Source organism: Stenella coeruleoalba (assembly GCF_951394435.1).
Source record: "Stenella coeruleoalba genome assembly, chromosome: 3".
In the NCBI taxonomy this organism is placed as follows: domain Eukaryota; kingdom Metazoa; phylum Chordata; class Mammalia; order Artiodactyla; family Delphinidae; genus Stenella; species Stenella coeruleoalba.
In genome coordinates, this window is record NC_137148.1 from 97824680 (window position 1) to 97837927 (window position 13248).

Here is a 13248-nt window from a genome sequence, read left to right on the forward strand (position 1 = left end):
AAAGGATCTATAACTCGTTATTCACTAAACCGTGTGAGGTCTTTGTTTTCACACAACCGTCTGGCATTTTGCATTTCTAAGCTCCATGTTACTTCCGGAAGGGGTTGATTAATTTTCACCAAATGTCATTCAGTACCAGAGAACCTCAGAAGGTATTTGAAGTTTAATTTGTTGACTTCTTTAAACAAACCTGTGGAGAAAGCTGTTCAGTGATGGGTATTCTGTGAGATCCTCCTCTGTGCTCCATGTCCATTTATCTTTGCAACCACTCCAAGAGGTGGGGATCATTAGTCCCATCTTGTAGATGGGGAAACTGAGTCTCAGTAATATGCCTGAGCAGTATGGCAGTTCATGGAACCATCAGCTACGGAATATTGGACTTTTATAAGTACACTCTTCTTTTCCAGGACCCTGGGGAAATTAGTTGCTGCAGGAAACATGTACTAGTTCTCACTAAAGGGTTATATAGACTGCAGTTTTGTTTTGGTTTGTTTTGTTTTACTTTATATGGTTTTGATGAAAAAATCGTAATATGTGTTAAAGGGTATGTTTTTAAGAAGATCAACTCATGAGTCTCATAAAAATACAAAAGGGACATGCCGAAGATTTTACTTAACTCGTTAACTAATGAGGAACAGTAAGCTCTTATAATCGTTTTAAAGGAGAATGCCAAGTGTAACACAGGCAGACAAGAAAATGAGGAGCAATTGCACCTTCACTAGACAGAATTTATTTGTATCTCTGTGGAAAAGAGCCATTTGCACTACCAGATTTACTTACGGAGTTGTGAAATAGCTACGTAAAGAACAAGGAAAGGAGGCTGCAAGGGGGTGCTTTATAATTCCCAGTACTCCATTGAAAACCATCCAGTGATTTTTTTTTTCTTTTTCAGCCCTTTTTAAAGTCACCACCTTCCTTGACATTTGTCTTCTTTAATATGTTGACTTTTTAAATGAGCATGTACTTTTCTGAAGGTGGTAGGAGACACAGAGTGAATGACTTAGCTTGTCCCTGTGATGAGGCATACCATTGGTTTTCAACCACTTGGGATCAGGAAAATGCATACACACCCAAACTTGCATTCGCCATCAGGTCAAGGACCTTAGATGTATTGATTTTTCTCAAGACTATGTTCTTTTGTGTTAGAGTCTCCATCTGTGACCTGAGGGCGATTGGGGGTTAAGGGTCCCGGCACTTGTCTTTTTCTCTCTGGATAAGATTGCCTCCAGCTTGCTGCCATGGTCATTTCTTCTGGTCCTTCCAGGGTCAGCCCCTCTCATAGTTTGAATCTCTGCTGCTTCTGCTGATATGGCCCTCTCCCACCCCTCACTCTCTTTTTCTTTCTTTTTTCTTTTTGGTTTTTTGTTTCTTCTCTATCCTGTTGAATGTCCCACTTTGGAATTTTTGAGTGTGGAGGCTAGTGTCACACATATATCAGCAGTGTCCCAACAATTCCTTGCTTTTCTCCTGGAGCACTACCAAATCCCAATGTAGGGGGGTCAACTCTTAGCTGTTTAACTTCTTGTGACAGTGTTTACTGTTGGTTATGGCTCCATTCTTATCCCCAAAGCTGTCTTTTTACTAAGCCCCATTTAGATTTGGAGTAATTCAAATGCAAGAGAGCTAAGGTTTTATATATTTGTTTAAAGAACTTTTACTAACAGACCAAAACAGCCAGTCGTGCTCTTCAAATTGTTTTCTTTTCCATCCTTCCTACTACTGGGCCCACTGGATCAAATTTTAACTAGGCAAGAATTAGCAATGACATATATGTGCATCTGTAGTCACCGTTTAAAAGTTCCAAGTATAACAAATTTGATGGGTGAAAAATTATGTATTTGATGGTGAGGTTGTAAAGAAAGTGACTTGAGTACTTCACTATATTAGCATTTTCTTAACTGGGGTAATATTATGGGTAATTCTTGTTAATTTCAGAGAACTATAGTTTATCATTAATTAATGTCATGAAAAGGTTTGGGGGTTTTTCCCCCTATTCTAAGCACTTTTTTTCTTTTATACAGGGTCATTATAACTTTGACATCAGTGTTTATCTCCAGATTTATAATTGTTGATGCTAAAAGCAGGATTCCCTAAATATCAGTTTGCCTTACAGCAAACGTTGCTGAAATGGACTGATTAAGCCAAGAAAGGCGATGTAAAGACGTAGAGGAGGGGCAGTGAGATAAGTAGATGTCAAATCACATTCACATATGTTTCTGAAAACAGTCTTAAATGGTTTTGATGTAGTGGTAATCCTTTGTATGTTTTTGATATAAGGTATCATTTTTCATTAGTCAACAGCGTACATGTATATTTTTAAACACAAGTGAATCAGTACTTCCAGCACTTTCTTCTTAGAGAACATCTCCTATTCATACATCTTAGTTGCTTCCTGGGCATACCTTTGGTTATGTGTTTTTCATCATAGATCCAGACAGAGGGAGAGGTGGGCCTGTGTTTAATCTTCCACTGTAGCTCAAGTCAGAACCACTGTACCCTGCTTTTATGCTAAATATTTGTATTACTGTCCTTTGATGTTTTCTCATTGTACATAATAAATCTTTCCTCTTTATTTTTTTTACATTTGCAGTTTTTAAATTATAGTTAATTTACAGTGTTGTGTTAGCTTCAAGTGTACAGTACAATGATTCAGTTATATATATATATATATATATATATGTCAGATTATTTTCCATTATAGGTTGTTATAAGACATTGAATATAGTTCCCTGTGCTATACAGTACGTCCTTGTTGTTTATCTCTTTTATACATAGTAGTGTGTATATGTTAATCCCAAACTCCTAATTTATCTCCCCACCCCATCCCCTCTGGTAACCATAAGTTTATTTTCTATGTCTGTGAGTCTATTTCTGTTTTATAAATAAATTCATTTATATCATTTTTTTTTAGATTCCACATATAAGTGATACCTTATGATATTCATCTTTCTCTGTCTGACTTCACTTAGTATGATAATCTCTAGGTCCATCCATGTTGCTGCAAATGGCAGTGTTTCATTATTTTTATGGTGGAGTAATATTCCATTGTGTACATATACCACATCTTCTCTATCCATTCATCTGTTGATGGACACTTGGATTGCTAAATCTTTCCTCTTTAAAGGAACTGATTTATGACAGTAAGAGAAACCACACTCTGAGGTACACTTCAAAGGAAGAAAACCACATATTTAACCAGGTAAAGCAAATATCTGTTTCTCTAGCTTTTAAAACAAACAAACAAACACCCACATATGTATTTAGAACTCTCATTTTGCAGGTCAGCATGTTTTCACAGAGAAGTATTTAAGTATAGTGAAGAGAGGGGGGCAGTTGACTCCTGCTTCTGTCAGAAGTGCCGTGTACCAGGCACCCTTGTAGGTCCAGGGGACGACACAGTGAATAAGATTTACAACTTCTGCTCTCAAAGTGCTTACATTCTATTAAAGGAAGGCAGACAATGAAAATGTAAGCAAATGATGAGGATTTCAGGAACAAGGAAGTGCAATGGTTAGCAAAGAATTTAAGTGAAGCATCATTTTCTAATTTCCATTTTTAAAAACCCTGGCTACTACATTGGAAGCGATTGGAAAGGGGCTTGGACTGGGCTGTTGTCCATGGAGATGGAGGGAATTGGATAGAATTTAGAGAATTGGAGGAAGGTAGGATGGAAAGAACTTGGTAATGGACTGGGTAAGGGAGGGGATGGTATAGTGGACGACTCCCAGGTCTCTGACTTGAGCACAGGATGGAAGGGATGCTATTAATTAAGATAGTAAAGAATGGAGGAGGAGCCCTTTGGGGGCAGGAGGGAATCGAGGATTCAGTTTTGGACATGGTATATTTGCGATGCCTGCAAAATAGCCAAGGAAAAGAAAAACCTTGAGTGCATTTGCAAAATGAGTCCGGAAAGGAGGTCGAGGCTGGGTTATAACTGTGGGAGTCATTGGCACATGGGTGATATCTGAAGCCATGGAAGTGGTTGAGATCACACAGGGGTGAGGACTGTGAAGGAGAAAAACTTGGTCCAGGACTAGCTGTGAGATACACCAGACATTTAATCGATCTAGTGGAGGATGTGGAACTGACAAACAAGCCTGAGCAGGAATGGCCAAAGGCAGTTAATTTGCAAGAAAAAAATAATCATATTTCATGATCACAGACCACACAGTCCTGGCCAGCAGCTCTCAGCCACAGCTCCCAGTTGGCTCTGAAAAAGCCTTCACTAATGCTAGGAAAGAAATCTACTGCATGCATGTCTTCCCTGAGGAGGGGGAGAAAGAGTTTCATCCTCATTTTCAAAGATGACTGTACTGGATATAATCCAAAGGATAAAATGAAAGTATGAAGCTGTTGCTGCGTTTCTAGAACAGGGTTTGAAGTTCCTTTGAAACAAATGTGAAAGCCTCAGAGGTCAACTTCTCTGTCCTGGTTTAGTTTGGGTTCCTAGTAAATGGAGAATGATCTTGCTTAGTTGGCAGCAGCCTTTCTCTTGCGAGAAGTTAAAGCGCTACACCATAGAGTCATTTTGTCTTTATGCTTGCAATTACATGGGAAATTTAGATTTAATAAGAAAACTAGTTTAAAAGACATACGAACTTGCAAGTCCAGCCTTGGAAAAAAGGAGCACAGGGGAATCTTTCGAACCCATCTCCCTCTGGTTTCGATTATTTCACAATGTACGGTATTGCCATTTAATAGGCATTGCAGTAAATCCCAGATGGGATGTTTGTAGACGGTGCTACACTCTAATCAATTAAAACAATAAACTTTCAACTTTATATAAAATAAATTCCTGAAATCCTAGTTGGTTACTGTGTATCTGAAAATTTGGGGGTATCCCTTCCTATATAAATAAGGTTTATTATTTGTAGAGGTCTGTGTCTTAAGTTGAGTCGTGGAAGATGGTCCCTGGTCTTAATATGGTAATATTAATATTAAGTAACTACACGTGTGCCGTTCATTTTGACATAAATTCTTTAGTGTAAAGCCATACACTCTTGCAAACTATTGAAGAGTAGGAATAGAAATGGACTGCTGCTTAAATGATGAAAGTATTAAAAAGCTTGGAAACTTTCTTTGTCAAGTTGGCTATTTCTTGTGCTCTTTCACTTTCCTTTTCTTTCTCAAAAACAATTTCAGTTCTTCTGCAGTTTCAGTTCATGTTTCACAAGTTTAAATATCAACATTTGTGAGGGCACCATTTCTAGTTCGATCAAGATTTTCTTGCAGGGTGTATGGCCGTGTACAGTTCTGAATGACATCCTGGTCATTAGGAATCACTTGGCGGCTACCTGTACTATATACCATGAGCTACTTTGGCCCAAATTTCAAATCTGACATGGCAGTTCCACATTGAGGGAGTTAATCTCTTATGTACCTTCCCAGCCTGGATTTGGGAGCGGCTACCTTTTTGTTTTCTAATGTTGCCAACCTGTCCAAACTAGAAATAATTTCGTAATTATTTCTAATAATATCAATGATGCCCTGACTCATTCCTACATATCTGTATTTTTAAGCCTTTCATCTTTCATTACTGAATGACTGCTTTCCAACACCCAGGCACCTAGGAGAAGAGGGAGAAAGCACAGTTGTAGTGAAGCAGTATACGCAGAGTGGGAGAGGATTTTGGAGAAAAACTAAACTTGGTTTAGGGAATGAACATTTATTGAGCATCTTCACTGACTGGCTGTAAGTTAAGAGCATCACGTAGGGTCTCATTAATATTTAATATATACAGCTCTTATTTTTTGTGTCTTAAATCTCTGTCTAAATTACGATAATTTAATCAGTGAGTTCAAAAGTGAACTCTAAGCATCTGCTTTTTCAAAGTATGTTGTTCATGTGGCACGTTTCATTAGTTCATACAGTAGGGTTTTTTTCTCAAATCGTAGAAAAATTTAAAGGTCACAATGGCCATTCATTAGAAATAGCAAGTGACAATAAGCTCTCCAAGGAATATTTCTTTCCAACACTCAGCTTTGGGGAGTTGAAATTCAGGGTGGTTAGGTTGATCAAACTGGTAAGTGCTGACCAATGTCTTGGGAAATTTGACTTTTTGCAAATTTTGGACTATAAAGCAGGGCTTTCCTTTTGATTAGCTTCCATGAATTTGTCAATTTACTCAATATCACGGCTTTGTCATTTATTCCTCTTACATTTAAATGGGTTTCTATAAATCATTCTTGGTTACTGTTGCTCAGAGAACTATTGTAGAGTTGATTTTATATTCCTTATGTAATTCTTATAAAATTAAAACTAGGGAAAAATAACATAAAAACTTACTGCCTCTTGAGACATACTATCTTTATAATCAGAGCCCTTTAACTCGTTTTTTGTTTTTTTAACTTGTTTTTTTTTTAATTTTAGCATTTTTAAAAATTTTATTGGAGTATAGTTGATTTACAGTGTTGTATTAGTTCCAGGTGCGTAGCAAAGTGACTCAGTTATACATAGACATATATTAATTCCTTTTCAGATTTTTTTCCCATATTATTATGGAATACTGAGTAGAGTTCCCTGTGCTATACAGTAGGTCCTTGTTGGTTATCTATTTTATATATAGTGGGGTGTATATGTTAATCCCAAGCTCCTGATTTATCCCTCCCCCACCCCCACCCCCAGAGCCCTTAAACTTCTAAACAATGTATTGGCTACAAAGCAGAAGGTGTAAAACACTTGAATTGCCAAAAAACCTTAAAGATTATGCACAACCACCCATTAATTTCACCAATGAGAACCTAATTCCCCAAAATGTAGGAAAATTATTTTAGTTCTTTTCTGAACAGAAACTAATGTCAGTAGATGGGAGGCAAACCGTAGAGTGGGAAAATGGGAAGGAAAATACTCCTTCCAATGAGATTTTTAATTTGCTTCTCTTGCTGATATTTACTGAATTTTTATCCTCCTCCTCCCCTTTGTTTTTAGTGGCCACAGATGTCTTTAATTCCAAAAACCTGGCTGTTCAGGCACAAAAGAAGATCTTGGGTAAAATGGCATCCAAATCCGTCGCTACCACCTTAATCGATGACACGAGCAGCGAGGTGCTGGATGAGCTCTACAGGGTGACCAAGGAGTACACCCAGAACAAGAAGGAGGCAGAGAAGATCATCAAAAACCTCATCAAAACAGTCATCAAGCTGGCCATTCTTTACAGGAATAATCAGTTTAACCAAGATGAGCTAGCACTGATGGAGAAATTCAAGAAGAAAGTTCATCAACTTGCTATGACCGTGGTCAGTTTCCATCAGGTGGATTTCACCTTTGACCGGAATGTGTTATCCAGGCTGTTAAATGAGTGTAGAGAGATGCTCCACCAGGTCATCCAGCGTCACCTCACCGCCAAGTCACATGGACGGGTTAATAATGTCTTTGATCATTTTTCAGATTGTGATTTCTTGGCTGCCTTGTATAATCCCTTCGGAAGTTTTAAACCCCACTTACAAAAACTGTGTGATGGCATCAACAAAATGTTAGATGAAGAGAACATATGAGCATGTGAGTTGAGATTGTGACTGCTCGTGATTTATTTGAAGATGGAGCACTGCTGATTTATGAAGAAAAAAAATAATGTTTTAAAGATTACACATATTTCAGAAAGACTTTGCCCAATTCAGTTGTCAGACATTAATGCTAATGTTTTATGAGGCTTGTTTTATTTGAAGCAAAGCATATTGCCAAATATTCTGGTAAAAAGCTTCCCAGCGGTTAGCAGATCACGGGAAGATGTATGGTTGCGTGATGCAAATATAGAGTTATATAAAGAAAGATACGTGTGGCTCCAAACCTCAAGACATCTTTTTTAGGGCAGTTGTTATGTTGGTGGCACATTGGATATTTCTGTCATGTACAGAATTGTGTATTTTGATTCATCTTTATTCCTTACTATGTATGTGTACCTCTTTTAAAAAGCCAAGAGCTCTCGCTTACTGTCATTTCTCCTTTTGAAACAATTCCATTTTCACGTTTACCTTTTGTTAAAAAATCTTTTGATAAAGACTTTGTCACTGACATTCAAGAATTCCGTCTTAATTAAGAATTAAGATTCAAGAATTAAGGCAGTCAAATTGAACCTTCAGAAAAATAGAAAACTGCTTCTCTGAAATCAATATTGTAGAAACCAATTGTATTTGACGTTATGAATAATGTCTAACATAAGACTATGCTTCTGGAATCGAGTCCTGTTTTTCAGTACCAACAGTAATACTTCCCAAAACATGAAAATTCCCCAAAATGGCATACCATTGCCTTGAAATGCTTGCTGAGGGCTTAACTTACGTCATCTTGAAAATGTGCTGATGGAATCTCCATTTTTCATACCTGTTTTAAATGTAAGAGACAAAGAGGAAATCTAGATCATTCCCGATATTGGGACAATAAAAAGTAAGTGGCTTTAAGAATGATAAAACAATCTTTACCTTAGAGACGAGCCCATCAGAATAATTTAATTTAGGGAGATGAAAGGCAAAAGGGAAGACAGGATATTGCCAGAAGAACATGGGAATGAAAATGAATGCATTTCAGTGTTTAGTAAGGTTTGATAGGTAAATAAAGAATGTCACTTTTTTATTTAACTGATAAGGTTTTTGCTATTTTGTTATTTGCTATTTTGATGAGTAAACCAAAGAATATTTGCATTCCAAGCAGTTTGTGTGTTGTTTCTATATAATTTTATGTGTGAATGATAAAGTAAGCGTTTGCTTATTTTGTTAAAAAAAAAAAAAAAAAGAAACCTGCTGGCCAACTATATCACCTAGGAAATAACAGACTCAGTCACCAGTGCTAAATATTTGCAATGTCACTCTGTCCGTGATTTAGTGTACTCTTTTGCCTTGAATTTGCCTGCCTCCCAGAATACTGATGTTAAAATAATAGCTCACCAGGAAAGGCCCTACAACTAAATATTCCAGAGGTTGAGATCTTCTTTAACCCACTACAGCCTAAAGGAGGTGGTAACTTTCTCTGGGACCCTTATGTGCTTATCTGAGTCAAGCAGCAGAGGCAAAGAGTATCTCCCTGTTTGATATTAAATCCTGACACCAAGACTTGAACTGAAATTACTATCCTCACTTCCCAGGGCCAGTAGGTGACCACTATAAGTTAACAATAGCATAGTGATTGCAGAATTGATCTGTCTAGCTTCAGAGCCTGCTAAATAGCTTCTAAATTTAGTTTAGCAGCCTTTCTTGACCAGCTCTGCTTTCCTCACTTGGGAAAAACCTAACCTGTGTTCTGTGGAAGCTACTGATCTGGTGCATTCTACTCTACCAGATTCCCTCAGCAGAGGGAGTGCGGAAAACAGTGCTCGGGCAGTTGGTGGGTGCTTCTTGCTCATCTCTAGCTATAGACAGGACCAACCAGAGAGAGAGGACCTAGGGATAAACTTAGATCAGTCTGGGCCCTTTTGGATCATAGAGTTGTGCCTTCAGACTAGCAGTCAGATGTGCATGGGGGAGAGGAAGAGCAGTCTTTAATTTCACACAGAAGGAAGGCAGTGCAGAATATCCTGAAGGAGGAAAGCCTATTTGCTTCCCTCTCTCAGCATCATCTTCTGGAGGGAACCCATCTCCTCCCCAATCCTGTACCTGGAAGGCATGCCTCAGAAGGATCAGTGGCAGTCTTGATCAGCAAGTTCATTTCTGATGCAACAGGACTCCCCTTGTGCATGAATTTATTTGGGGTGGAAAGCTGGAAAGAATGCACATGTGCTTAGGATAGATAATTTTGAGCCAAGTTCACAGTCATTTTAGGGTCTTATGAAAAAATGAGTCTTTTTACATTTTGGAAAAAAATCATGAATTGTATTATAATTGGTTTTTAAAATTTTTTGATGATGGCTTCTCTGCAAACATTATCAGTTAATATAATAGGTGAGTGATAATACTAGTGTTAACAACTGACATTACAGAGTAGATATTATGTGCCAGGCACAGTAACTCATTTAATCGCCGCCACAACCTTCACCGTTTTACAGATGAGGAAACTAAGGCAAGAGAAATTAGGGAATTTGCTTGAGGTCACATAGCACTTGTGTCAAAACCAGGATATTAAGAAAAGCTTATTTTCATTTAATGATGGTATATATAAAAGCAATTCTAGAAACATCGTTAGTTCAGAGAAGAGTGGGCAGTGTGCTTCTGAAATGGATTGTCACATAGTGGCATTTTAGAAGGTATTTAAATCACACAGGTCTGAGCTGTTCTCTAAAGATCTGGGTATGGTTTTATACAAAGACATCTTATGAAGTTTTCAACATGGCTCCTAATTTGGGGGCATCTCATGGCTCAAATTTCTGTCCCTTCTGGAACTTCAATTCAAGGTGTTCCCAATTAACGATGACTTTGAACACTGACCCCTGCAGTACAGTGTGCCTCTCCCCCCGGGTGGTCTTTCTGTGGACGCACAAGGCGCTCTGTGTGCACGCAACCAAGATAAGCAGAAGTTCACCACTTCTCCAGTTCCCCAGAAAAGGCATGGCATCGATTTAAAAATTCAACATTATTTTCCAGGTTTAGAGGCTGGAAATATCTGAGTAAGTAAGTTTAAAAATAGTCTTGTGTTTTTCTGCTTATTAGACCTTTCATATAGAACTCAAAATTAGTTTAAAAGAAGAACAAGTGTTAGGAACTTTAATGGTAAAGAAATAATGCATTTTTTTTTTGGGTGTTGTATATCAGTATCACTTATTCATAATTACCTGGAAAGTTCTTTTTCTCCCACCATCTTAATACTTAAAAAAACAGAAAACTTAAACTTTCTGGTGGGTTCCTCCCCACTAAAGGATTAAAATAACACTTTTTGTGCTCTGTACATATCAATTGGATTTTTACTGAGAATTTTAATTTATCCTTGAGATACTTGATGAAAGCACCTAAGTTATAATTTAGCATACTGACCTTGACAAATAATAAATGAAAGATGAGTGTGCCTATCCCTATGATGAAATATTTGTAATAAAAAGTTAAGTGCTATTTATTGCTAGGAAATGAAAATATCCTCATAAAACAAAATTAGCATGTTAATAGTATGTATAATATTTTTACATTTTTAGCCAATCTTGCATTTCCAAACTGGCATTATCTAAATTAGTTGAGCTTTGCAATATTTGAAAAATCACTGTTTTACTTGGTCTATTGCATTCATGGATGTAAAGCTTCTATGTAATTTGTTAAACTCAAAGCAGGTTTTAGTACTCAGTGCTGTTTATGACAGATAAAATTTTGTCCTAGCTCTGAAATAATTTTCCTTACTGTGATTCAATTAAAGTCTTTATAGAAACCCCCTAATAAAATTACTGAGGCACTAACCAGAAAAATGAGTTAACTTTTTCCTTCTAAAATAGGACAGTAGGGACTTCCCTAGTGGCACAGTAGTTAAGAATCTGCCTGCCAATGCAGGGAACACAGGTTTGAGCCATGGTCCGGGAAGATCCCACATGCTGCGGAGCACCTGAGCCAGGGCGCCACAACTACTGAGCCCGTGAACCACAACTACTGAGCCCATACACCACAACTACTGAAGCCCGTGCACCTAGAGCCCATGCTCTGTAACAAGAGAAGCCACGGCAATGAGGAGTGTGCCCACCGCAATGAAGAGTAGCCCCCCGCTTGCCACAACTAGAGAAAGCCCGTGTGGAGCAACGAAGACCTAATGCAGCCAAAAATAAATAAATAAATAAATTTTAAAAATATAAAATAAAATAGGACAGTAGGAATATATGTAGGAGCTTATAATCACATATCACTCTCATGGCAAACTATTGAAAATCCATTTTCTCTTTTACTGAGGTGTCCTGATGGTTACTTGTGTGTGCCCAGAGCCAGAAAGACACTTTTATCTCAGTGAATTTCCCAAAATGGAAATATTTTTGTGTAATATTGATTCATGTCTGTCTAGCCAAAGATGTGTTTTCCATCTAGCAAGGAACATCAGCCCCGAGTTATAGAGGACAAACCTCTCCAAAGACATCCTGTCTGCTGAGCCCTGAAAAAGGATACAGACAGACAAGTCAGCCAGCGTTCACAGTTAAGAGAAAAACATCTGTGCCTTGGAAAATGTTCTCAAGTACAGAGCATTGTGCTCTGTGTCCACCAAATTTCCATGCAGTCTTTGTAAGAGTAGCCAGCCAATGGATAAGGCCCCTCATCTTCCTTCATGGGTGGTCAAGGAAATTCTCTGCCTTCCCCAGGAGCAGCTGCATAATTGTTATTTCTGCCTCGTGGAATAAGGTGGCTGATAAGGCACTTGGGGTTTGTTCTTAACAGAAGGAAAGAATATTTGATTTTTTAAAGAAGTGTTTTGATTCGCAGAATGATCCAAAACAATATACTTCTTTGTACTTTGGTTTTTCCATTTAAAAGCTTACAGATGGATGAAGTCATTTAAAACTGCCTGATGTGAGGTTTAAACACAAGGCATGGAAGTGAAAACTCTTGAGTTTACTTACCGAGATGGTCACCATTATCTGGGATGATTGACGTTTTATAACAAGCCCAGGTTCCATTTTCCTGGAAGTGGGCTTTTATCAGACGAGCAAGAGCCCGTCCTAAGTGACTTGTCAGCTCTCTTTTAAGACCACTTGTTTTGCTTGTTTTCAAGCAAATTACACATATGTATATGACATTTAATGTCCTAGAAGAGGACTTGCTGATGATTCGATAAAGTGCCAGCATTATTACTGTTCCCTAATCATGGATTTTTGTGTTCTCATGACCAAGGAGGCACATTTTTAGCTTGCTGAAATAGTCACTGGAGAACGTGCAGTGAAATCCATGAGTGGAAATGTCCCATAGTATTTTCAAACACTGTGTGTCAGTAGCTTGGCATCTTTTCCTCTTGGGGACTCACTTGAAGGTGGCCAGGGGGAGCCCGGCAGCCGTACATAGGGTGCGCGCTGGAGCAGCTGAAACAGTGTTTCCAGTTCCTTGTCTGCCAGGGAGCTCTCGTGCCTTATCTCTAAAGTTTGGATAAAATCAACTACCTTACAGACTCATTTTAAGGATAAAATTAAACAAAACATGAAGGGCTTTGAAACCTCCTGAAGACTATTCCTGTGTGAGGTATTGTTTACCTAAGCTATGAAAATAAGCCTGAACCCAAAATAAAATGAACAGTAGACTTCTGCAACCTGAGAGAATTTTATTAAATCCTAGTCCCCTTTAAAAATTGTTTCTTGCTTTAAATTTAGAAAATTGTTTTGGGTTGAGTAATAGTTTCTGACAGTTACTTATGTATGATCTCTTAGCCAAT

The 13248-nt window shown here is 38.0% G+C and overlaps 1 protein-coding gene across 2 annotated transcripts in view; it reads left to right on the forward strand.

Annotated features, from left to right (window-relative positions):
- Positions 1 to 8611, forward strand: part of TNFAIP8 (TNF alpha induced protein 8) — a 122846-nt gene extending 114235 nt beyond the window's left edge. For both annotated transcript variants that reach the window (XM_079917576.1, XM_079917575.1), the window contains exon 2: positions 6928 to 8611. In XM_079917576.1, the coding sequence (XP_079773702.1) occupies positions 6928 to 7493 (566 nt within the window). In that variant the 3' untranslated portion in view covers positions 7494 to 8611. The remainder of the gene's footprint in view (positions 1 to 6927) is intronic.
- The last annotated feature ends 4637 nt before the right edge of the window (positions 8612 to 13248 follow it).